Genomic DNA, 27,916 nt, shown 5'->3' with positions numbered 1-27,916 from the left:
AAAAGTATATTTTTATAACCATAAAATATAGTTTTAAAATGGTGATAACAAAAAAATATAATTTTTAATCAATAATTTCATCGTAAAATTAAGAAGTCATGCTTTTTGTAATATTCTAAATTTATAATACAACATTATTAATATTATATATATATATATAAATATTATTAAAATAATACTTCTTTTAAATTTCAATTACCTTATTTAAAATAAATAAAATGGTTGTATTATTATTTTTAGAATTAGTTATAATTCATATTTTTAATAATATTTTTAATATATAAATACATATATATCCAATGATATTATAGATAATTATAATATTATAATTACATAACAAACTAATTAATATAATTACATATATATTAAATAAATAATTGAATTAATTAGTATAAATAAATAGTGTTTTATTCTATAAAATTTTATGTTCAGTAAGATTAATAAATAAATAAATATATATATGTGTGTGTGTGTGCGCTAACTAATTACATTATAAATATTGTCCATGAGAAATAACTTATTATAAATTTACATGATGTTATAGACACATAAAATAAAATGGTTCAGTGGTTTCACTCCTTGTGCTTAAGGACTTTAAATGTTTGGTACTGGGTTTGAATCCTATATAATCTCATATTTTTATAAATCAATTAAAATTTAGAAAAGATAAAAGTTCCCTCACTGTCTCTCACTGTAAATCCAATTGTTTACGTGGAACTCAAGTGCCCAATTGCTTACGTGGTGGTGGAACTCAACATGTACTAATTCTGCCCAGAATTATCTTACGAGTGATAAATCTACAATTTTAAGGTAAGGGGGAGGAGAACCTTGTTCCTTTAAAATTTTATTTACTACTATGTTATTTATTTATGTTATTTTCTTGCTACATTTATCTAGTGAGGTGTCCCTAACCTCATTTATTTGCTTAACCTTTGATTATTTTTGTCTATAATAATTATTAAGGTGTTCATCTTTTATATTGTTTAATTATTTTATAATGATTGTCATTTTATTTATATCATTGATATTCTTAATATATTCTTTTTACATAGATATATTTATTGTAAATATATTTATAATCAACTATGTTATAGTTGTGATATCTTGGACTCGTTTTGTTATTATTTCTTCACGTATTTATGAAGATAAATATTGTTCTATGGCCATAGAAGATAAAGTTTGAATTATTTGTAGCTGGAGGTTTGACCTTGGGGATTTAAATGAGTAAAGAATGAAGGTGAAATATCATATTGTTGGTTAAGGTGAAATATCCTTTTATTGGTTGATATTTTGATGATGCTCATTTATCCTGACTAGTCACTACAAGTATAATTCAAATTTTATTGTATAATGAAAATCTAATATATGAGTTGTATATATATTTATATTTATATATATACATATATATATATATATATATATATATATATATGTTTAATATTGATTATAAATAATTCTGTTTATTCTTTTGAATTATTGTATTTATTGGATATTGTTCTTACTCCTCTCTTTTCTTTGTTTTTATAAATTAAATATATTACAAAATAGATGGATCTACTTTGGATTCCAGGTCATTTTGCAGGTGTTATAGTTGTTGTCTTCCTTGGAAGGAATTGGAATGTGGAGGCTATATTTGATGAATCTATTACAATTTTTTGTAAATTTATTTTCACTATCAATGTAAATATTATAATAAAAGTGAAAGAAAAATATATTGTGTAAAATAATACATTATTGTAAATATTTTAGAACGATATATCATGTATTAAATTCACAAAATATGATTGTTCTTTACCTTTATCTTTATTAAATAAAAATATTGTTAACGATATAATTGTGAAAATATTATGTAAGAAAATATATAATTATTATTATATAAATTGGGCGTTAGAATCGGGCGTTACATTTAGTGGTATCAGAGCAACGTTCCATGTGTAACTTGGGGAAATGCGCTAATCATGTTTCTAGTATAAAAACTAATCTATAAATTTCAGATGGCAGGAAGGAGAAATACAGAACTGACTGAGGCTGTGCAGGCTATTAGAGACATGGTTGCCGCCTTGTTAAGAAATCAACAACCGGAAAGAATGGGGGAGTCACAGGGACTAATAGAATTTAGAAACAATAAACCTTCCCAATTCGATGGAGGATATAATCCTGAAAAAGTTGAATTATGGATTAAAGAAATAGAAAAAATATTTCGAGCTATGAACTGTCCGGATAACCAAAAAGTAAACTATGCAGTATTTATGTTAGTAGGAGAAGCAGAATATTGGTGGGATAGTACCAGGAGATTATTAGAAGGAGGAGGAATAATCATTACATGGGAAGTATTTAGAGCCAAATTTTTTGAAAAATATTTTCCTAATGATGTTAGGAGGGCTAAAGAAATAGAATATATGCAGTTAAAACAAGGAAACATGACAGTGGGAGAAAGTGTCGAACTCCTTTGTGTTGGTTTGAGACAGGAGAAAATTTAATCTTGGGTCCTGAATTGGTGCAACAAACCACGGAAAAGATCAAAATGATTCGAGAAAAATTGAGAACAACTCAAAGCAGGCAGAAAAATTATGCTGATAAAAGAAGACGACCTCTTGAATTCCAAGAAGGTGATCATGTATTTTTGAAAGTTACACCAACAACTGGAATTGGTAGGGTAATGAAATCAAAGAAACTCACACCTCAATTTATTGGTCCTTATCAAATTCTCAGAAAAATAGGTCCTGTTGCTTACCAAATTTCTCTACCTCCTTTTCTTTCTAATCTTCACAATGTTTTTCATGTGTCTCAATTAAGAAAATATATTTCTGATCCATCTCATGTAATAATTCCTGATACAGTACAGTTAAAGGATAACCTTACATTTGAAACAATGCTTGTACAGATCACAGACAGGAGAATCAAGCAGTTGAGAGGCAAACAGATTTCACTGGTAAAGGTCATCTGGAATGATGCTACTAGAGATGCTACGTGGGAATTGGAAGATAAAATCAGGAAAAACTATCCTTATTTATTTCTAAGCAATAAAAATTTCGAGGACGAAATTTCTGTGAGGGGGAAGAATTGTAATATTCTAAATTTGTAATACATTATTAATATTATATATATATATATATATATATATATATATATTCTTAAAATAATACTTCTTTTAAATTTCAATTACCTTATTTAAAATAAATAAAATGGTTGTATTATTATTTTTAGAATTAGTTATAATTCATATTTTTAATAATATTTTAAATATATAAATACATATATATCCAATGATATTATAGATAATTATAATATTATAATTACATAACAAACTATTTAATATAATTACATATATATTAAATAAATAATTGAATTAATTAGTATAAATAAATAGTGTTTTATTCTATAAAATTTTATGTTCAGTAAGATTAATAATATATATATATATATATATATATATATATATATATATGTGTGTGTGTGTGTGCTAACTAATTACATTATAAATATTGTCCATGAGAAATAACTTATTATAAATTTACATGATGTTATAGACACATAAAATAAAATGGTTCAGTGGTTTCACTTCTTGTGTTTAAGGACTTTAAATGTTTGGTACTGGGTTCGAATCCTATATCTGTCTCTCACTGTAAATCCAATTGTTTACTTGGAACTCAAGTGCCCAATTGCTTACGTGGTGGTGAAACTCAACATGTACTAATTATGTCCAATTGTTTACGTGGAACTCAAGTGCCCAATTGCTAGTGCCCAATTGCTTACGTGGTGGTGAAACTCAACATGTACTAATTATACCCAGAATTATCTTATCAAATCCGGCCAAAAAAAACACAGCATACGAGTTCCTTTAAAATTTTATTTACTAGTTATTTATTTATGTTATTTTCTTGCTACATTTATCTAGTGAGGTATCCCTAACCTCATTTATTTGCTTAACCTTTGATTTTTTTTGTCTATAATAATTATTAAGGTGTTCATCTTTTATAATGTTTAATTATTTTATAATGATTGTCATTTTATTTATATCATTGGTATTCTTAATATATTCTTTTTACATAGATATATTTATTGTAAATATATTTATAGACTATAATCAACTATGTTATAGTTGTGATATCTTAGACTCGTTTTGTTGTTATTTCTTCACGTATTTATGAAGATAAATATTGTTCTATGACCATAGAAGATAAAGTTTGAATTATTTGTAGCTGGAAGTTTGACCTTGGGGATTTAAATGAGTAAAGAATGAAGGTGAAATATCCTATTGTTGGTTAAGGTGAAATATCTTTTTATTGGTTGATATTTTGATGATGTTCATTTATCCTGACTAGTCACTACAAGTATAATTCAAATTTTATTGTATCATGAAAATCTAATATATGAGTTGTATATATATTTATATTTATATATATACATATATATATATATATATATGTTTAATATTGATTATAAATAATTCTGTTTATTCTTTTGAATTATTGTATTTATTGGATATTGTTCTTACTCCTCTCTTTTATTTGTTTTTATAAATTAAATATATTACAAAATAGATGGATCTACTTTGGATTCCAGGTCATTTTGCAGGTGTTATAGTTGTTGTCTTCCTTGGAAGGAATTGGAATGTGGAGGCTATTTGATAAATCTATTACAATTTTTTGTAAATTTATTTTCACTATCAATGTAAATATTATAATAAAAGTGAAAGAAAAATATATTGTATAAAATAATACATTATTGTAAATATTTTAGAACGATATATCATGTATTAAATTCACAAAATATGATTGTTCTTTACCTTTATCTTTATTAAAAAAAATATTGTTAACGATATAATTGTGAAAATATTATATAAGAAAATATATAATTATTATTATATAAATTGGGCGTTAGAATCAGGCGTTACACTTTTGAAAATGATGTCTTAAAAAAAATTCACAACCTTTTACTAAATGAATGTATGCAATATTAAAGATTGGTAATAAAATCATGGTTTAACAAATGATTTTGAGAGTAAAAAAAATAGGATTTAAAAACAGTTAAACCCATGAATGTATTAAAATGTTGGAGAGAAAAAATCATTAAAAAAAAGAGTGGTTGGAGGGGGATAAAGTAGTAAAAGAAAAGAGTGGGAAAAAGGAGATGAATGAAGAAAATAGATTTTAGTAGTAAATTTTTTTAAAAAATAAATTAAAAATACATTTAAGGAAATTTTTGGGAAAAAAATTGAAAAGAGATATGTATGTATTAAAAGAAAAGTACGTACAACATTTGTCTCAAATTAAATTCGAGCCTTTAGTTTAATTTGTTGCAACTTGTAACCTATATTAGACTAACTATGAATAGGCTAAATAGTTCATTTTACCAACCTTGAAATAGTAATTTTGAAAATTCATGATAGTGTTTTTTTTTTTTTTTCTCTTGTGATCTCCTTGTGTATAGATGTATGGTCTAAATTTACTTTTTCTCACTCTCACATTAAAAAAACTTTTACTAAATATTAGCAAGTTTGCCTCGACTCATTTATTTTTTATCTATAAAAATTGAATATAGTATTAATGGGGCTTACAATACTCATAACTCCTGCCTCAGTTGACTGAGTATAGTATATAAATGTTATTAAAAAAATTAATACTAAATTCAATTTTCAAATTATAGCAAAGAATATTTTATAAAATTATTATTCTCTTTTATTTATTTATTAGTTATTCTTAATATGTGTAAAACAATCTTATATGACATTTATTATGAAATTGAAAAAATATTAAATAATGAATAAAAATATTAAAATATGTTAATTACAGTACACACAAAAAAAAAATATAGGACATGTTTGCCCATTTTATAACTTCTACTTAGGTTAGAAAAATAAAATTTACATGATGATACGTAAAAGAAAATTCGATATAAGTATTATGTATGGTTAAATTTGTTTTAATTTGAAAAATTACAATAAAAATTGAAAGCCAAATTAAATCGCAATAAAAAATATAACATTAATAACATCAAATGACATATTTTTTAACTTAATTTACTCTCTTTTTTTTAATAAAAATGCTTAATTTAATTTTATTTTTATCTTAAGAAATCGAACTTAGTAGAAAGGAGTTATCATAACTTACACACTATACTCAATCATGAGTTAACACCTTGATACTTAATTTACTTATATATAATTATAACGAGATATAAATAGAGAGATAATGAGATTTTATGTTGTCTAATAAAGACAAATTAAGTACTCTTTTGTTTTTTGTGTAATAAGAAAAAATGGGTCCTAAATAATTATTGTTTTAATTTTTTAATGTAGTATCAATTAACTTTTTTAATGTTTATCCCTAATATTATTATTTAAAAAGTTTTTGTTACGATACATTATTTTTAGTAAAGAAAATTAATAACACTGTTAATTTTGTAAAATTTATATTTTTTTCATTTATTCATTGGCTTTTTTTTTTTATTAATATTAAAAAATCAAAATGACACATGAAGAGAGTCAATAATTTTTTTCCCACAATGTCAGGCGTAATATAATTTATCAAAAAAGATTCCATGTATGGGTGCGATATGTGATTTTGTCATTATCTTCATCTATGTAAAGGTAAAAAATGAAATGCAAAGTCAACTTAAATTATTTGCCCCATGAAAAAATAATAGTTTTAACTCATTAAAAAAAATATTTGCCCCATAAGACATCTTTAAATTGATGGGAGAATATTAAATAGAAGATAATGAAATATAATGATATTATGTTTTATTGTTTGCATTAATAACCGACATTAATTGAAATAAATAATAACAACGTGTGTTTTTAATTAAGTTGTCCACATATTTAATATTATAGTTTAAAAAAATAATAAAATGAGAATGGAATATAATGGAAATTTATAAATCTTATTTTACCTTGTTTTATCGTTTTTTTTTTTTAACTCAATTTGGGAGAGGAGCGAGATTAACCATCGATCGTATTTTAATTTATTCCATTCCATTTTACCTATTTCAATTAATTTAAGTCTAACTTAAAAATTATTTAGTGCAACAAAATTTCAAATATATATAATAGAATGCTATGTGGGTGAGAGTAGAAAAAACCACAAACAAAATGTCAACTGCGATGCATGTATCTCTTTTGCTTATTCTTGTAGTGTGTTTGAATAATTTGCCAATATATAATGAATGTATTTGCTGTTTCTTTCATATTATGTTATAAGGTTGTAAAAGATGTTATGTTATATCTTATGATAGTGTTTCTTATATTTTAGGAAATTTATTTTAAAGATGTTGCAGGTTATTTTTGTTGGTGGTCGGTGAATGGTTGAAGAAGGTGAAAAAGTCAGGACCAACTGTTATTCAACGCCATTGACAAGGAGGAACAAGGGAATGCATCCTCTCAAATTTAACAATACTAAAGACGGTTTGATTTAATTAAAATATACCCATTTGATTATATAACTGGTAATAATCTTGTCACATCATACATCGTTTAAAGAGAGAATTTAAGAAAATAAAAATTACACACGAGTCAAATGGTGCATCACATGGTAAGATTAATATCGTTTATGTAATCTAATGATGTATATTACTTAAACTAGACACTCTCTAGTTATGTTAAAATTGAGAGGATACGTTCTTAAAGAAGGAATGACATTGGCATGTGAGTTTGATATTGTGTCTCACTAAACTTTTACCACATATCTACTTCTCACGCATGTATGTAAATGGTAGTAGATTCATTGAATCTTATAGGTTTATTTGTTTGAAGAATGCTAGCTAATTATGAAAAAATTAGATTTAAAAAATAATAAAGATGATTAAAGTCGATCTTAGATCTTGATTGTACAGACAATTATTATAGTTTATGAGTAAAAAGGGCCCATTTTTTTAAACTATATAATTGTGTTATAAATTTTATATTATTTTTTTAAAATAATTTTAATATATATATATATATATATATTAATTATATGTGTGTGTATTTTTATATTGGAAAGAAAAGATAAAATAAAAAGTAAAAAGATAATAATGATTGGAGGGGATAAAATAGCAAAAGAAAAGAAGTGAAGGGAGATGAGGTGAATGAAAAAATTGATTTTAAAAATAAAAAATTATTTTTTAAAATAATAAATTAATATAATATTTAAGAAAATTTTGAAAAAAAAAATAGAAAAGAGAGACATATCTATTAAGGAGAGAGAGAGTAAATTAGGAAAAGACATATCTAGTATTTTTTAAATAAGATTTTTTTAAATTAGGAAAATAATTTTATAACTAAAATAAAGTAAGCAACACCCTTTTGAAGAATCAAGAGAGAGTAAATTAAGGGTATAAATAAGAGAAGTTTTGTTGTCAGAATGATTATGGCGATTATGATGTGATCATTGAAAGTTTCAACACTCATAATGAGTTTGTTTAAATACGAGCTCATAAATGTTTTTGAAAGTTTTTCTACCAAATTTTATTATTTTTAGTATAAGAATTTTTCATAACATTTTTGACTTATATACAAACAATCTCATCATCAATCTTGTAGAGTCAACTACAATGACATAAGGGTCTTGGTGGAGTTAAGCGTGAGTACGAGGAATTCATAAATCTTAAAATTCTTGTAATCTTATCCACCACAAATCATATATATCACAAAATCACTCTAATCCAAGTCTCTATTAAAATGAAAAGTGTATATAACATTTGTCTTGAATCAAATTTAGGTTTTGTTGGTTGTAACTTCTGATCCACATCGAACTAGCTCTTAATAGGTCAAGTAGTCCATTTTACCAACTATTGTTATGAATAAGCTATGAAAATTCATATTTTTTTCTTCTTGTAATGTCCTTGTGTTTGAAAAGATTGTATAGATGTATGGTTTAAATTTACTTTTCTTACTTTTGCATTAAAAAGACTTTTACTAAATATTAGCGAGATATATCTCATTTTATTTTTTTATCCATGAGAATCGAAAACGATACTAATAAAAGTTTTTTATCCATGAGAATCGAAAATGATACTAATAAAAGTTATAAATAGAAGTTTTTTTTTTTTCATGCCGTGTGTTATGATTTGTTCTGATGTTATGTATCAGTGTAAAGTCTTGTCGAGTTGTTATAACAACAATCATATACCAATTTTATTTGATTAAGTATAATGTAATTATGTATAAGTGTTGTATATTTTTTTTTTATAAAATATAGTTTTTTGATTTTTTATTTGAGAAAACGTAATATCCCATCTGCATCAACAGGCAAAAAAGTTGCCAAACATGCACTTATTAATCCGATCTTATGGATAGAAAGTTTGCTCTTCAACTTCTGTCATTTTCTTGTTGGAGAAGTTAATTTTCTTAAAGGAAGGTTCATCGGTGAGGGAATCAACATGGAGTAAATGCTCAGTGAGGATGAAGGTTAATGTTAAACATAAGTTAACAGATGAAAAGAGGTAAAAGTGAAAAATAATTTTAGTAAATATAAAGATTACCGGTAGTTTACCAAAATAATTAATATTAAAAATGAATAAACCCAACAACTAGAATCTATTTATAAACCCTAAACGACCCATACTAACTAGCCAAAGTGGTAAAATTTCATAATAATGGTATAAGATATTAATTTTACACAGTAATATTATTATTATTATTTGAAAGAATAATGTTAATTAAGCATATAATATTTGCAAAAAGCAAAGAGAATTGATATTGCTATAGCGGCATGGAAGGACCCCACCAATGCACACTCGTTCGTGATTCCTGAATTCTATTTCTTCCAATCTTTTTTATTTTCTCCTCACAACTCAAACCCACACACCAATCTCTCCGTTTCGCCCCTTTTTACGTTTACTGCAAAGTCCTTAACTTTCAATCTGTGTTTCCCTCTCCCTCTTACTATTTCGTAGATATATTGCTACATGTTTTTCTTTTCTTTTCCCTTATTTTTTGCGTTTCGTTAATTTTTGTTCTTCTCCCCAATTTGCTTTTTCTGCTTCCTCCCATTCCTACCTGCTCTCCTCATTCGCCCGCAATGATCTTTTCCCCATTGGGTTGCTGAGATTTTCCGAGGTACCTTTCTTTCCACTGTTACGATTTGTTATCAACTGATTAGGGTTTTGTTTCGATTGAATCACGCGGTTTTGTTTTTCTTGTTTGGTAGGGTTTTTGCCAGATGGCCAACGAAGGAAGTAATACCGAGACCTTAGCTCCTGCCGAGCCACATCTATTCGAGGTAACCCGAATAGCATGATTCTATTGTGTTGCAATAAGTAGTAGTTTGGATATGCTTATATTTATGGCGAAGTTTGTGAATCTAGCAGTGTTGTTTGGTGTAATATGAGCTTGAATGTGTGATGTACTAATGTTGATTAATTATTCTACATCTAAACCTTGCATATTTTAAATTTGTGATCCATAAGATACTGATGAATCGTAAGTATTTTCTGGAGATGTTTTTGAGCCTGTTGTATGAAACACTTATCTTTTAAAAAAAGGGTATGCTAAATGGTGAATCCCCTTTGTGTACTATCGATGACTATAGGTGTAAATGGATATCTGTTTAATTTTTATTGTTTCTACGCCTGAAAATAATTTTACCTGATTGCCATCTCACCCTTGGATTACTGAATGCATGCATGGTTCAATTGTGTATACTTACGTTAAACATAACTCACAATCTCTTTCTTTTGTAGAATCGACACGTTGATGCTATCCAACACCATCCAACTTCGTACGCTCCCACTACAACTGGGTCTGAAGCTGTATCATGGACTGTTCACAGCTCTACAGGAAATGGAATTTACTCTAATACAACCTACCAGTATGATCAACATCCACAGCCGCCTGGGAGAAGCATTCAAGATGGTCAAAATGTATCATCAGTTGCTGGTAATTCATCAAATTTGGGAACAGCTAATGTAACCCAAGATTACAATGCATACGCATCATACCCAAGTTCTTCTAATCCATATGGTTATGGCAGCATGGGATACTCGGGCTACTATAACAACTATCAGCAGCAACCTAATCATACCTATTCACAGCCTGTAGGAGCATATCAAAACACAGGTGCTCCTTATCAGCCTATTTCCTCCTTTCAGAATACTGGGTCTTATGCTGGATCCGCAAGTTATTCAAGCACTTATTACAATCCTGCTGATCCTCAGAGTACTGGAGGTTACCATAACAGCAGCGGATATGGAAATCAAGCGACTATGTGGAACAATGGAAGTTATTCTTCTCATCCATATACCAATTACACCCCAGATTCCAGTGGTTCTTATAGTTCTGGTGCTGCGGCTACATCAGTGCAGTATCAACAACAATACAAACAGTGGGCAGACTACTACAACCAAACAGAAGTCAGCTGTGCACCAGGGACGGAGAACTTATCTGTCACAAGTTCATCTACTTTGGGTTGTCCTATTCCTGCAGTTACTAGTGGTTATGCAACTCCCAGCAGCCAGCCTCCACAATCATATCCACCATATTGGAGGCAAGAGTCCAGTTCTTCTGCCATACCTTCTTTTCAGGTTTGAAGATTACTTTCAGACAAAAAGTGTGGAAAAACGAATATTCCTTAGAATGTTTGACTTGACAGAATGGATAAATTGTTATTCATACATGTCAAGTTGCTCAGGTTATGGTTTTTGTTTAATTCCAATTTTAGTGTATTGGATATCTAATCTTGTTTGGCTTAAGTTCTATGAGATCGTTGCATTTGGTTGGTTTTATTTATTTTTTTAAGTCTGGGTTAGTTAACTTTTTAATTTTATGTTTGTTTCTTTTGATGGTCAGCCTGCCGCAGTAAATAGCGGTGATCACGATGGTTATTGGAAACATGGGGCCCAAAGTTCTCAGATTCAACAAACTAATCCTATTCAACCAAACTATCAAAGTCCTTTGGATTTAAAATCTTCTTATGATAAATTTCAGGATCAACAGAAGGCTGTATCTTCTAAAGGAACCAATTTGTACTTTCCTTTGCCGCCTCCTCCACCTCTCCCCTCTCAACAGGTGAACCTGGCACCTGTACAAAGTGCTCCATCTTTGGATGCAAAACGGGTAAGCACACTTCAAATTCCTACAAATCCTCGAATTGCTTCAAATGTGACATTTGGACAGCCCAAAGCCGAAAAAGATAGCTCTACAACCAGTTCAGCTCCAAAGCCTGCATATATTGCTGTTTCGTTACCAAAGCCAACTGAGAACGTATCATCTAATGATGCTGCTAATTCTATACTCAAGGTGAGACTCAAACAATAGTATTCAATGAATTTTTACGATATATAGTGCATACAAAGTTTTTATCATCCTGACAATTTATTTTATTTATATTTCATTGTTCTCTTTAGAAAACATATCATTGTACTAAGTGTTTGAACATGCTGAAGTTTGGGAAGATTTTTTTATATATAAAAAATTAGTTGAGAAAAGATATTTACAGAGGGTTAGGAGGGCAAGTTAGTCCTTAATGTAAAAGGGGGAAACAATGGTTTTAAATTGTGTTCAAGGCTGTTGTCACGTTAAGGTTTTCACGATTATATATATTGTAGACTCTGCAATGAAGATTGCTGTTGGTGCAGTGGTGTGAATGTCTATAATAACTTATAACTAATATTTTTTAAATTAAAATATTTAATAAGTATTTAAAAATAACTTATGCGGTTGTTGCAGTCATGAGATGTAATCAACCCTCGAATAAATAAAGTCTAAATAAACTATTAAGAATAATTAATGTTTTGTTATTTAAAATAATTAATCATTCAACCAATTTAATATTTTCGACGCATATGTCAAAAATCCATTTCATTTCACTAATTCCCACCCACCACAAAGCCACAAGTTTCACATATATATCCCTCTCCACCTCCCAAAATCCTATGCCCCAAGACAACCACACATGTATGTACCCACGCCATGAATCTCCCCCCACTGCCACCCCACAAGGTCGCATTCAAATGAATCTGCCAATTGCAGTCACAAGTGGGTTACAAGTCATGAATTTCTTGGGTATCTGAAAAGAAATTGCGAAGGCTTTGAGTGAATGGTGGAACTGTACAATTTTTGTATTCATCATTTAAAATAACTTTTTTTGGGAAATAAATCTCTATTATGGATATAACAGTGTTTTTCAAACTTTGTTGCGGCTGTAACACCATTTTGTTGCAGCTGATACATGGGAATTTTGTTCTGTCTGCAATATTGTTCTGTTTCGGTATCATCGTGGGGCAAAACTGTTTTGTAGTGGATGATTTTTGCATTTCGGAACTTTTTTAAATCATTGGGGGAAACACACAATAAAGAACAAATTAAAAAAAATATACAAAGCAAAGCTACCGAATCCCTCAACATATTGAGTAGGGGATGGAATAGGTTAGAACAGACTTTGAATATATAGTTTATTTTATAAATCTGTGAGCCTTTTTTTAATTTGCATTATAAAAAATAGTTTTTTTTTTGGGTAAAGATAGGAAAGATTACAAAGATGGTCGTAATGAGGATTGAACCTAAGTCTCATGCTTCTAATTACTCCAACCCTTCCCCACCCAACCACTAGGCTAACCCTAGTGGTTTTATAAAAAATAGTTTATTCTATTATTATTAAAATTTAGAGTTTAGAATTAAAAAAAAAAAACTAACATTAGTGGAATAACTCATGCACACTAAGGTACACTGACGCATAAGTGTAATGAAAGAAGATAATCATATTCAAAACAAATTCTTTCTAAATATTCCATATATCTCATTTGGAATATTCTAGATAATCAACTTTGAAGATGGGGGAAAAGAGTAGGTGAAAATGATATTCCATATATCTCATTTGGAATATTCTAAATAATCAACTTTGAAGATGAGGGAAAAGAGTTGGTGAAAATGCGAATGCTAGATTTTCTATTTTCTATTTCTTAATTTCATATGAACAGGGAATGTAAAATGTTTAAGTTTAGTTGAAATGAAAAAAATATTGATAATTTGATTTTTTGTATTACAAATTTATGTATTTAATTATATTGTTAATAAGGTAATATATATATATATATATATATATATATATATATATATGTGTGTGTGTGTGTGTGTGTGTGTACGTATTCTTTTTAATTATATCATATAGATAAATAGATCTACCTAACAAATTTTTTTTTATAAGTCAAAGTCTAGTCTTTTTAAATAAATAGGCTTTTTTAGAAGTTTAAATCTGACCTTTTTAATTAAATAGGTCAGGCCAATATGTCTCTATTTAAGGCTTGACTTATTTTCATCCCTAGTTATGAGGGAAACATCCTTTAAAAGACCAATTTTTATGTCAATATGGAATATGCTTGATAACTATTGTCTTGTTTATAATATTAGTCACTTCTAAACTCGAAACAAAAGTGTTTTTGAAATTTTTCATGCAAAGGTTTGACTTTAGCAAAATAGCATGAGTTGGAGCTAAGAATCTAATTTTGAGGTAGCAGCATTGATTAGAAGTTGATTAAATGCTTATTTGTTTCATAGATCAAGTTGGTATTGCAACCTAATGATAATGACTGTATTATTAACTTCTAATAATTATTGAACTATTCTTGTTTGCAGCCTGGTATGTTTCCCAAGTCTTTGCGTGGTTATGTTGAAAGAGCTTTGGCTCGTTGTAAAGATGATAAACAAATGGCTGCATGTCAGACTGTCATGAAGGAGGTGAGTTTTCTAATTTTATATCGGAAGAATATATAGATATATTATTCCTTTTATATAGTGTTCTAAACATTCTGCTGTTCATGTATTGGCTAGATTTTGTGTGCTCCACCCATCTAGTTTTGCAGATTTTTGTGTTTGGTAAATGAGACAGTTGAAGTATAGCTAATGATATATAAACTTAGGATCATTTTTCTGATTTATATGCAAATTGCTTAAAATTCAGATTACCCACTGAAAACCAGTTTGGATTATTCTCAATGCTGCAATAATCAGGTGTATTAGTGTTTTTAGCAGTGTGCAAGAGCCTTACTGAAAATTATTGCAGTTTTTGCCAGCAAACGGACACAATTATTTTCTGATGTTTGCTCTGAAAATTATATAAACTGAAAATTGGAATATGCTTTTTACTTGCTTTTCTCACTTATGCCCATAATCCTGGTCATCTGCCAGCCAAGTACTAGACTACTAGCTAATGCACCGTCCTTTTTGATTCATGTGGATAACAAATATTTAATTTTATGCACTTTGTGCTTGTGTTATTATTGATCTTTATTGCCATCAATTGTATAAGTTTTCTAGGTTTTGTTTGCCTGTTTGGTTCAATAATCTTGTCATATTCATTAACTTCCTTTTCAGATGATCACTAAGGCAACAGCTGATGGCACTCTCAACACACGAAATTGGGATATGGAACCACTTTTCCCAATGCCAGATGCAGATGTGATCAATAAAGAGTATGCTGCCTTCTGTTTATCTCGTTTTTGTATGTTGACATGTTATTCTTGTATGTGTGTAAACTTCAGGTGCTTCAGGTTTTTGCTAATTTTCAAGGTTTGACAATTATTATTTCTGCTACCAATTTTTTTAATGGAATATATTCAAGCATGGACAGAAATTAGCCTACTTTTGGGAGGTCAAAAAATATAAAAATGACAGCAATTAGATTTAGAAGTGATTAGATTTTAAGAGATGCTACAAATAAAAAGACATTAATTTACTAAAGCAATTATAAAACTATAAAAAGAAATTATGTGTAATATGATAATATTTTTTGAGGTCCTTACTACCTACTCCATTATTATGAGAGGAGCTGCCCCTTTATACAAGTACACTAAAAGAACCTATGTTTTTAAATGTTATCCAACCTGAGATAATTAGTTTTTATTCATTTCTGAATGTCAAATTATAAGTGGTGCAAATATTGTATGACAAATAGTATTATCTGTTAACATTTCGTGCAGCAGTTCACTGTCGTCAGCCCAGGACTCTTTATTTCCAAAGTATAAAAAAAGTCCTAGACGATCTAAAAGTAGGTGGGAGCCTTTGCCAGAGGAGAAGCTAGTTGACAATCTGGTGTTAATCAGCAATAATACTGTAAAATACAGTGGTTGCGTACCTAATGAAAAGGACAGAAAGGTACTTATGCACATATTCATGTAATTTATGGATTTTCTAAGGTTTCAGCTGGTGTTATTCTTGTTGCTTTCTTGTCACCAACTATGAATGAAGTGGTAGTTCTGTGCTGTATAACAAGTTTAAATTTCCCCTGTTTTCCCCTTATTTTTTGATTATTGGCTTTACTTCATTTCATGCCATTTTTATCTTATGGGTTATGCTTGAGGTTATGCATCGTTATGATCAGGCTCACATTCCATATATTGGCGTCCTGGTTTTTATTGTACATTTTAGTATCCAACCATTAAAATTTTGATTGTCATTTTTTTTATTCAGAAAATATTTTACTTGGTAGAAAGCTTTTCCAGTTCATTGTATTTTATTTAGCTTGCTATATACTTTGTTTTTTTTATATATATTCTTCTATTAGATATGTCACTATTGCCAATTCCATGTTGGGTCTGGAGTTCGGTAGCCTTGTTTGCAAACACATACAAGCTCACTCAGATTTATTTTTGTATGTCTCTATGTTCCTTATTCTTTCCGGAAGGTCTGTTTCATCTGTAAAGTAGTGTCCTTTTCCCCCCCTCAGAAGTGCTTTTCAAGTACAATAATGACAAGTGTGTCAATAAGTTTCACAGAATATGTTTCATTTACCTAATCAAATCATTTGAATGGCATGCAGGTGGCAGTGGAAAACAAAGAAAGCAAGGAGGGTGGTTTTAGAAATACTAAATTTTCTCCAATTCTGCAGAGATTATCTAGTAAGGCTCCCCAAAGGCCATTTAAGAAGCAGCGTCTTACTGATGCTTCTGAAAATGGGGATGCATCTAGTGATAGTGACAAGGAACAAAGTTTGACAGCATATTATTCTGCTGCAATGGCTTTTAGTGATTCACCAGAAGAAAAGAAGAGACGTGAAAATCGTTCCAAGCGATTTGATTTAGGACAAGGGCATCGATCAGAAAATAATCACTTAAGGAAAAAAAATGCTGGGGCTGGAAACTTGTACAATAGAAGGGCTAGTGCCTTGGGGCTGAGCAAAAGCTTTGAAGATGGTATCAACAAAGCTGTTGAGGATATTGACTGGGATGCTCTAACTGTGAAGGGTACTTGCCAGGAAATTGAAAAGCGTTACTTGCGCCTAACTTCTGCACCTGATCCTGCCACTGTAATGTCTCCTCTTTGAAATTTAAATTGTATACTGCTTTTTTCTTTGCCTTCCTCTTTCCCACACTCCTTAACCATGAATCTTATTAAAATGTTATTAATGTACAGGTAAGACCTGAAGAGGTTCTTGAAAAAGCACTATTGATGGTTCAAAACTCCCAAAAGAATTACCTTTATAAATGTGATCAGTTAAAGTCTATTCGCCAAGACCTAACTGTTCAACGGATACGCAATCAATTAACAGTCAAGGTACTCTTTTGTTTGATATATTTTGATGGATAGCATTCTATCATTAGTTCTGTTTATTCTTATTTCTTAATATTTTTCGATTGAATGGTTCCCCTACATCTCTTTGGCTATGCCACTGGTCATTTGTTTGGAAACTTTGAATTATAGATTTTCATATTTATATTAAAGAGCAATAATAGTGAAAGAACATCATTCCCAACTTCTATTTTAGTTATTTTAATGTGTTCTGCTTAATGGAATTGGTTTTTGACAGAACATAATGATGTAATCTGATCCATGTAGTTGATCTAATGTTCTGGAAAAGGCTTTGGGGGTGGCAGTTCTATATTCTGTATACGTATATTTTCCAACTTTTCTGCACTTGCTGACTCTTAAAACAATGTCTCAGGTGTATGAAACACATGCCCGATTGGCACTGGAATTTGGGGACCTGCCCGAGTATAATCAGGTTAGTTCTGTATATTATTTGAAGAAATTATGTTGTTTTGATTCATTTTAGGCTTTGATTACTTTTTTGCTCGTTGCTTTTACTGGTTATGTATGTTCCATTTTTTTCTTCTTAGATCAGGGATTAGTCATTATTTATTTCATTCAAGGCTATGAATTCTTTTCAAACTAGAATCGAGTCATTCTATATGTTGCAATTTCTACAATATTGTTTTAGTGTTGATGTTTGTGTTTCCAACCTGTAAAACACGTTGAATCAGTAAATTACAAGCTGTTCAGTGAGTTATCTAATAAAGCAAAAATGAAATTGTGAATTATGAATTTTAAATAAAGGAACAAAATTTGGCTCCATTTCTGTTTTTTATTAGAAATGGTAAATGATAATAGGAATAATTTATTATAGAAGTTGAGGATGTTATTCAACTTGCAATTGAAGTTTAGATATTGACGTCATTTGTGTGATTGCAGTGCCAATCTCAGTTAAAAACTCTTTATGCTGAAGGGATTGAGGGTTCCAATATGGAATTTGCTGCTTACAACTTGCTTTGTGTTATATTGCATTCAAATAATAATAGAGATCTCGTATCATCAATGGCAAGGTTAGCCCTATACTTACATGCTTACTTTATTCTTTTTCAAATTTTTTGGTAGAACTCAATTTTGTAATGTGATTTACGTATCAGAATTTTGTGCTAATATTGTTATAATCTTTGTTGAAATTTACTGCTAGGTTGAGTTGTTACCATTACTATACTACTACTTTGGTGTGTTGGTTGTTGGTCCCATTTTCTCACTATTCTTGTTACCATTACTATACGGCATGGTTCAATTATTGTTACCATGTCCATAGGAATGCTTATAATTTGAATGTCTGATGCTGTGAATACCAGGTTATCTCACGAAGCAAAGAAGGATGAAGCTGTAAAACATGCCCTTGCAGTTCGTGCTTCCGTAACTTCAGGAAATTATATTGCTTTCTTTAGACTGTACAAAACAGCTCCCAACTTAAGCACCTGCCTTATGGGTGAGTATTTTTAATTTGTAAATAACATGTTTCCTCTCTGGAGCATCGTGTTGGTAACTTGTAACGTATGATTTTTCTAATTTCCACAGATCTGTATGTTGAAAAGATGCGTTATAAGGCCGTGAGCTGCATGTGCCGCTCATATCGCCCCACTCTACCTGTTTCATACATTTCTCAGGTTCTTGGATTCGCAACTGAGCGAGACACAGATGGTGTGGAAGAGTGTTCAGAATGGTTGAAAGCACACGGCGCCACCATAATTACTGATAATAACGGAGATATGCTTGTTGAAACTAGAGTATGTTTCATGTCTCTCTATCCTCTATGAACTTTGAAGTGTTTCCTTCACCTGATTAATGAGAAATGTTTCATTTGCAGGTTTCATCATCTAAACTGTTTGTGCCAGAGCCAGAGGATGCTGTCGCTCATGGAGATGCCAATCTTGCTGTCAAAGATTTTTTCGCTCGAGCTACTTTATCATAGCCAGCGAATATGTCATTTTGCAAAGACTGTGATTAATTATTAATTAGTAAAACTAAAACTAAAAAAAAGGTTATAAAGGATATGACCTTTATAGAGACTTACATTGGTTGCTTTCTTACCATTCTTTCCCGGGGAAGAACTGGACTCACTATAGATGTATTGTAATTTAGTTCTCACATGAGATCATTGTAATAAAACCCCACTGCGCTCAATTTCTATTTCTTACACACCCCCTCCCCTCATTCTAATCTTATTTTTGGTTAAATAAGAACCCATAACTCATTCATAAATTTATTTATAATTTTGGACTTCTTTTCTTTCTAGTATTTTGTAGAGAGAGAGAGAGAGAGAATAAAGTGATACGGATAAATATTGATAATTTGATCTTATAATAACTGAGTATTAAAATACATAATAATTATAAAATAAAAGAAGTTACATGACTCTCTCAAGTTTTCAATAAAAGAAATTATAACGTAGCTTCAAATCACTATGATCTTTATTGATTTCTATATAACATGTAAGTTTTTCAATATACAAAAAATAATAATTATTTAAATTTGATTATATATCATAAAAATCAATTGGAAACATCATGATCTTGACCCACCAAATAATATTTTACATATATTAATATTTTTATTACTTATATTTTTTATAAATAGAAAATGAGGTATATCTAAATTTTAAAAAAGAGGGGGAAAGAGGAGCGGGGCATGGCTCTCCCCTGATCTAAAGGTCTGCCATTCTGTGTGAAAACAATTTTTCTTTCTTACATTCAAAATTACGTATATTTTGCCTTCATTCTTTTAAAATATTATATATTTTATCCCATAATTATATGTCATTATATCATTGTCACGTCATTAAGTTATGATAGCATTGCGTGTATTACAACAAAAACAACAGTCAAATAATTGAATGATTAAACTAATAATTCAAATATACATTATTTTTTATTATATATTTTATAGGTATTTTTGCAAATACTTTTGAGTATCATTAAACACTTTAATCATTTTTGGTATTCAAAATAATTAATTAGCACATTACATATTAGAGTTGACATTTAATGACCATTTAACTATCGATTAAGTGATAAATATTTTTAATTAATCTAATTAATTATACTTAAATGTTTTAATTGCGTAAAATTTAAAACCATTATGTTGCTTTTCAACATGGGCAAATCTTAATTACGTAAATACCCTTTATCTTCCAAAATATTAAGCCAATCCACCACCCACTAAAAAGTTTAGTATGTATTTTATAATTTGAGATTTTTTTAATTCAATAAAAAATATTTTAAATTCTGAAATGATTATCAACCCAGAAATATTTTACTTTTTAGATTTATTAATTAAAACTCAAAATTTTATGATTAATATACGTATATTTTAAAATAATTATTGATTCCTTCATTAATTATAATTATTTTAATTTTTTAATTAAACTAATTAACCATAATTGATTACCTGAATTGTATAAAAAGAAAATTGAATTATGTTAATTGAATTATGTTACATTATGATTTATTAATTGAATTAATATTGAAATAAAAGATTTTAATTTGCTGAAAAAATAAGTCAAAATTGGAAATTAATATATTTTGATTTTTAATTTTTGATTTTTGATTTTTAATTTTTAATCTAGCCAAATACCTTGTTTTTAATTTTTTAAATTAATACTACAACTTTTATAATTTACGTCATATATATATATATATATATATATATATATATATATATATATTCAAATAACCACATTACCTTTGAATTTGGACAATTTATTGCAAACTACTTGACTAAAACCTTAATTATGTTTAATTAATTACACTTAATTGCCTTAATAGCATAAATATTAAATAATCACTTTATTTTAGATTTGAAAATTTTATTATAAATAAATTTTCTCTTATTTTCAATTTTTTTAATAGAATATTCAAAAAGAAAATTAATATAGTTGATAAATCATAATTAATGAAAAATAATATGTTTTAATTTTTTAATTGATCATTTTTTCAAAGATATTTATTTTCTAGAAATTGCTTTAATTACTACTAAAAAGTTTCTAATTAATTAGGATGTATAATAAAAAATTAACTATTATATTTTTTTTTGGGTATGTGAACTATTATATATATATAATATAATATAAGGTGAGCATCAAAGTATTGTTATTCAATAATTCGTGATATATATTAAATTTTATAAATTCAATCATTAAATTAATTTTTTTTATTAAATTTAGTTTATAATTATTTTTGTAAAATTTACAATTTATTTGATACCTTATTATTTAAATTCAAATTAACTGACATGCAATGAGTGTCAACACTTTTTTAATTTGTTAATTTCAATACAATCAACTGTTTACAAATTTTAATCGATTAAAGTTGGAAAACATGAAGCGTAATTTACGTTGTGCTATACTTCAATCAATTAATTAGGTAACTCAGTTGATTGGAGCTGCCAAACATAAAACAATAACAGACAGTAAGTGTTAATTGGGATATTTCACTCGAACAACAAAATATGGAAATGAAATTCTACTAAATTATGTGTCTCTCCTTCCACCTCCCTTTGTATCAGTGTTACCACACTGCCTCTAAGCTTTTGGTAGAGAGATTATCTACTTCCTCTCTCTCCAGTTATAATTAATTAACTTTCTCATTAATCAATGCTTTCTTCAAATAAGATTCAAAAGTAATAAAAGTGATAATAAGAAACAATTTCTTCGGTTATGATCTACACCTAATAATACATTATATATATGCATTCTTTAAGTGTGTTTGTTTGGTAAGACATTTGATAAACTTATAAACTTATTTATAAATTGGTTTGATGAAATATTAACCCTCCTTAACTTATTATTAGACAATATAGTATTTGTAAAGTCATAAATGTCAATAAAATATCTACTTAAAATTTTTGTTAGAATGTTTTGTCTCATTTCATTAGAAATAGATTTGTGCCAAAGTTATTTACTTAAAAATTTTGTTGTTAGAATGTTTTGTCTCATTTCATTAGAAATATATTTGTGCTAAAGTTATCTACTTAAAATTTTTGTTTTTAGAATGTTGTTAGTTATTGAAGTGTGTTAAATATGTATTGTGAAATTTCGATGTTATTGATCCTTAATAATGATTTGAGTGATATTATATTATGATTTTGTGAAATGAAAGTGTCATCGAATAAAATATTGAATAAAGGACAAAAATCAAGCTTTAAATTTTATACAAGCATTTTGAATTTTATTGGAACTAGAACTAAACTTTTAAATTTTATAAGGACTATAATCAAATTTTAAAGAAAATAAGCCCTAAGCTTTAAAAAGTTTTAATAGCAATTTTTTTTTAAAAAAAATTGCCACCTAAAAGCCATATGAACAAAAAAAAAAAATGTCTATGGACAGTGTTTTGATGTGTAACTTTGTTAGTCACGTCAAATTGATTTTACATCATTAGACACTTAGGATAAAAAATAATAAGATTCACAAGCAATTGCAAGTGATAATAAACAAAGTTCTTCAATTTCAATAACATACGATACATGCACTCTTTGTTTCACTCATTAGGAAGTCGTTTGTTGATCCTCCTTAACATATTATTAATCAATATATATTGTGCTAGCTAAATGAGAAAAAAAAAATATATTTTTAATTTTTTAAATTTAAATTAAATTTATTTTTATCTCTCAAATTTAAAATAATTTTTTTAGTTCTTATAATGTTTAAAAATTTTATTTTAGTCCCTCAAATCACTAATAACATATTTAAAAGTGACAAATTGAAGTAGTAAGTAGATTTTTGAGATAATATATAACGGTTTTGCTAACAAAATTTGAGTATAAAAATTAAAATAATATTTTTAAAAATTACAGAAATTAAAAAGAATAATTGTAAATTTGAACGCCTAATATTAAGTTTATCTTAAATTTAAGAGACTAAAAACGTTAAAAAAAAATAACATAAAAATTATAAAACATAAATATTAATACAATGTAGAAGAAATATTAAGTTTCTTCTCAAGGAGCTTACTTTAGATTCTGAAATTATGGTTGAAAAAAATAAATAAATGTGTACGAGTCTTGAATGAAAAAATGTAGGACCTCAAGAGATGGATGTACGTAGCAAGAGGCAAGATTAGTTTAGATGCACCAAATATTAAATGAAAAAACTTTTTGTTGGTAACATATTCAATGAAAACATTTATCGAAACAGTTGAGTATAGACGAATGTCTGTCCTAATTAAGCAAATATTAAAGTAATTAGCGAAGTGAAGATTACATTTTCTTTTCTTTTGTTTCCGAAAACGCCATTACTGCACATGGCAAGAACAGAACAAATAGAATAGAGAAAGAACAAAAATAAAATAAAATAATAATAATAAAGGATGCACAAATTAAAATTGAGTAACAAGGCAAGGTATTTGGATGATGGAAGATGCATGATGCATGATGCATGATGCATGATGCAAGATGCAAGATGCATGATGATCACCTCCTCTTGTTCTTGCTTCCGAGCAACAATGACAAGTAGAAGAGGAACCTGAAGAAGAATCCCCAAGCCACAGTGATCCAGAAGCAGTTCCACTTGGTCAAATCGGTAACGGCGTTCTGGTGCAACACATCGACGCCCGTGGTCAAACACGTGGAGGTGGTGATGTTGGTGCCCAGCGTGTTGCTCATGCTCTCCAAGAGCTTCACCTTCAGAGCCTCCGGCACCGAGGCGAGAGGCGTGCTGTCGAAGATCTGCACCCCTCTGACGAAGCACTTGGTGGTCTCATCGAACTCGTTCTGGAGAACAGCTTCGTAAGGGTACTTCACCAGCGACAAGTAGTGGAACCAAATCCAGTAATTCGGAATCCTATCCCTGTTCACGAAGAATCCGCTGAAGAGCAAGAAGTAGGCAAGAATGGCAACCACGATGGTGTAACCCAACATCACGTGAGGCACCACGCCCGAGAGAAACGTCACGAAAGAGTTCCCGGCCCAAAAGGAAGCGAATATTATGAGAAAGTAAAAGAAGAAGCTCCCGTCCAGGCCCACGGCCCAAAAGGTGGTTGCCGCAAACGCCAGCGAGAGAAACGCCAAGGAAGGCAACGCCACCAGCGCATGCGAGACCAAATACGACAATCTCCGATAGGCGTTGTAAGCAGTTTCCCTCATGAAAATGTAACGCTCTTGGAGAAACACGGGAAGCGCGTCGGCGGTGGTGTAAAAAGTGGTTGACATGGCAAAGGCGTAGAATCCCAGCCTCTCTTGAACTCCTTTCGGAGAGTTGTCCAGTCGCCAAAACATGGTGGCCAGAATGAACCCTGTCACCATCACCGTGCCCAATCGAGTCCCGAACAGTTCAGGCATTCTACGAGAATTCATAAGCGACCGTTTCGACAGCGTCGCCATCTCAACCCAAAACGGATTCGCGAACGTCGGCACCATAGACGACGCGTTCGGGCCAGTATTGGTGGCGCCGGACACCAGTTTCCCTCTGGAAATACTAGCGCTTATTGCTTCCTTCAACGACAAGCCGCCGTTTCGTTCGGCGTCCGTCGTCGTTTCTTGGTTGTGCTTTGTCATGCTCTGCCACGACTTGTTGAACTCAACCAAGCTCTTCGTTCCGCCGGGGGAGCCTTCCAGTTCGCGAATGATGTCCAACGCGAACTCTGTTCGGTTATCGCTTTCTGGAATCGGATGACCGAACTCCGCGAAGAAAACCGGCAACTGCGTCGGCGAACCGCTGTAAACGGTTTGGCCGCGGGATAGGAAGATCATGCGGTCAAGAAGCCCTAGGATTCGGTAACTAGGTTGATGAATGGACATGATCACGATGCTTCCGCTCTGCGCGATTCTCTGAAGCACCTTCACAACCATGTAAGCGCTAGTGGAGTCGAGTCCGGAGGTTGGCTCGTCCAGGAAGAGTAGGATCGGGTCGTGGATTATGTCCGTGCCGATTGACACTCTCCGCCGCTCGCCTCCGGAGACTCCGCGGTGGCCTTCGTCGCCGATGACCGTCTTCGCCGCGTTCCGGAGCCCTAGCTGGTCGATGAGAGCCTGGACACGTGCTTTTTTCTTCGACTTGGAGAGCGTGCGCGGAAGTCGGAACTCCGCCGCGAACATGAGAGTCTCTTCCACGGTGAGCATTGGGAAGAGGAGGTCGTCTTGCATCACGTACGCGGAAATCACCTTCAGGAGACGCGACTCAAGCGCCTCGCCGTTCAGCGCCACTTTGCCTTTCAAACTTCCCTTGGCGATTCGGTTCGCCAGCGCGTCGATTAGCGTCGACTTCCCCGAACCGCTAGCGCCGAGGACCGCCATGATCTCGCCGTCGCGCGCCTCGCCGGAGATGTCGTTCAGCAGCGTCTTCGTCCGCGTGAACGTGCTCTCCTCCACGCCAGGAGTTCCCGCCACCGTCGCCGTCGCCGCGCCGCCGCGCCGGCGCTGAAAGATTGTGGAGAGACTTATTTTGCGGCGCACCTTGACGCTGTAGGTGAGGTTGCTGAAGGAGAGGACGAACGGCAACGAGCTAGGGTTGATTCGGGCGTCGTCGGTTATGTCGAGCGCGTGGTGCAGCGGCGTTTGGCTGCCGTCGCCGGTGGCTTCCTTCCGCGCGTCTCCAACGTGCTTGAGGAGCTGGCCGAGTGTGGGCATCTCGGCGGAGACAGAGCTGCGCGAGAGGTGGTCGAGTTCCATTAGGTCGAAATAGGGCGGCGGCGTGGCATTGGTGAGCGGTTGAGCATTCTCCGTGGCAATGCGAGATGACATTTTGTGTTGAGAGGGCAATTGTAAGTTAAGTTGAACAACTTGTGGTTGGGACAGAAGAAACGGGTAATTTAAAAGTTGGAGGAGAAGAAGAAGGTACTGATTTGGTTGTTAATTTAAAAGTGGGTTGAAGTTGGGATATGAATGGCATGTGTATATATATATTGTTATTTACAGAGGTATTTAATTTACGGTTTTGACTAATGAGTTATAGGTGTTATGTGATGAGGTGACCTAATTTATGAATTGCCTAAAGGTTTATGTTTCCCTGGTTCAGGGAAGGGTGGCTGTGGTACATTCATCATTCATGACACATGGCCTCGTAGGTCCATTTTTACTTGGCTGTGTATCAAATTCATGGGAGTTAGGTGGGGCGTTCATCTACTGCGCCCTGGGCATTGCCTATTGCCTTGCTCACACAATGCTATATAGTATTTCGGTCCAATACTATACCATCAACAATTAATTAATACTATATAGTTTCTTCTAGAATTATTTACTGTTACTCTATTCTTTCTTTCGCCAAATTCCACTATACCTATTCCCTCAACCTCACCACCACACCTTTTCTACCTGTCTTTAATTAGTTACCTTTATAAACATTCATATATATATAAATTATCTCTATTGTTTGTTTTTCTTTTTATACATTACATTCAAAAACGATCCAAACATTTTTTTTATCTAAAATTTTTAAGTTTTGTTTTAACTTTTAAAAAATGTCATATTTTGGACTTCTAATTTTAAAATGTAACATTTTTAGTCTTTAAAATTATTTATACAGTATTTTATAATAAATGATAGTATAAAAATAAATTAAATGATAAATATACTATACTTTTTATATTAGTTAACATTTTATATATTTTTTTAAACTGAAGTGTTTTTTAAACAAAACTTAAGGAATAATCTTTTGAAATATAGAGAATTATATTTTTTTTTATTGTAGTAGAACGTGTTATTTTTTTTAATTAAATCTTATATCCATTTTTATATTATAAATATTCATATCTTAAAATATTTATGTATAAAAGTTTGTATTTCTCGTTTCGCTTGTAATCAATGAAATGTCAGACTTGCTATGTTTATTAATTATGTGTTTTTCAGTTTATTAATTATGTGTTTTTCTAACTAGTAGTACTATTTATCAAGTGAAAATTTCCAACTAAGTAGTAGTACTATTTATCAAGTCAAAAATTATTTTGTAATATTTATTTTCTAATTTCATAAATAATTTATAATAATTACTGGAAACTAATAACTAATATATATAAATTTTGTAATATCAAAGTCCACGTATTTTAATGTTAATATGATGAATAATTTTTTATTATTATTCAATTTAATAAAAATGACATAAATATTAAAAATAATATAAATTTATAATTAAATTATGGGTCAAGAAAATTCACCTATAATATAGTTAATATAATGCATGGCTTTTAAAGAGTCTATAATAATGTATTTCATCAAATTAAGAGAACATGTTGTGAATGAGATATTTTAGTCTAAATTCTAAAAGTAATTAATACTTCAAACATTATAAATTAAATTATATATAAAAGAACAAACAATTATTCTAAATTGAGTCTTATAAATAAAACAAAACAATTATTCTAAATTGAATTTTATGAGTAAAACAAAATAATTATTCTAAATTAAGTCTTATAAATAAAACAAAGTTAGTATAAAAAATACAATTGGTCAAGTACAAAGGCTAGGCAAATAGTTATA

At 30.3% G+C, this 27,916-nt stretch overlaps 2 protein-coding genes across 7 annotated transcripts; one reads left to right on the top strand and one right to left on the bottom strand.

Annotated features, from left to right (window-relative positions):
* Window positions 1–9,703: 9,703 nt before the first annotated feature.
* On the top strand, window positions 9,704–19,633 carry SAC3A (SAC3/GANP/Nin1/mts3/eIF-3 p25 family). 6 transcript variants are annotated; one of them, XM_029274718.2, is made up of 14 exons: window positions 9,704–10,039; window positions 10,131–10,202; window positions 10,663–11,502; window positions 11,906–12,217; window positions 14,552–14,653; window positions 15,290–15,387; window positions 15,895–16,069; window positions 16,734–17,219; window positions 17,327–17,467; window positions 17,856–17,915; window positions 18,383–18,513; window positions 18,805–18,938; window positions 19,028–19,236; window positions 19,317–19,633. In XM_029274718.2, exons 2-14 carry the CDS (start codon window positions 10,143–10,145, stop codon window positions 19,419–19,421), a joined length of 2,853 nt encoding a protein of 950 aa, XP_029130551.1. In that variant the 5' UTR covers window positions 9,704–10,039; window positions 10,131–10,142; the 3' UTR covers window positions 19,422–19,633. The 6 variants fall into 6 exon arrangements, with proteins under 6 accessions (XP_029130551.1, XP_020235314.1, XP_020235313.1 ...); XM_020379725.3 differs by having other exon boundaries at window positions 9,705–10,039; window positions 11,768–12,217; window positions 15,898–16,069; XM_020379724.3 differs by having other exon boundaries at window positions 9,705–10,039; window positions 11,768–12,217.
* Window positions 19,634–23,585: 3,952 nt separating this feature from the next.
* On the bottom strand, window positions 23,586–26,549 carry LOC109815112 (ABC transporter G family member 6). The gene has a single exon (XM_020379713.3). The coding sequence runs from the start codon at window positions 26,183–26,185 to the stop codon at window positions 23,918–23,920; it is 2,268 nt and encodes a 755-aa protein (XP_020235302.1). The 5' UTR covers window positions 26,186–26,549; the 3' UTR covers window positions 23,586–23,917.
* Between the last annotated feature and the right edge of the window lie 1,367 nt (window positions 26,550–27,916).

The sequence above is a fragment of the Cajanus cajan genome, chromosome 7 (assembly GCF_000230855.2).
Source record: "Cajanus cajan strain Asha chromosome 7, NIPB_CcT2T_4, whole genome shotgun sequence".
Lineage (NCBI taxonomy): Eukaryota > Viridiplantae > Streptophyta > Magnoliopsida > Fabales > Fabaceae > Cajanus > Cajanus cajan.
This window is presented reverse-complemented; position numbering and strand designations above follow the sequence as displayed.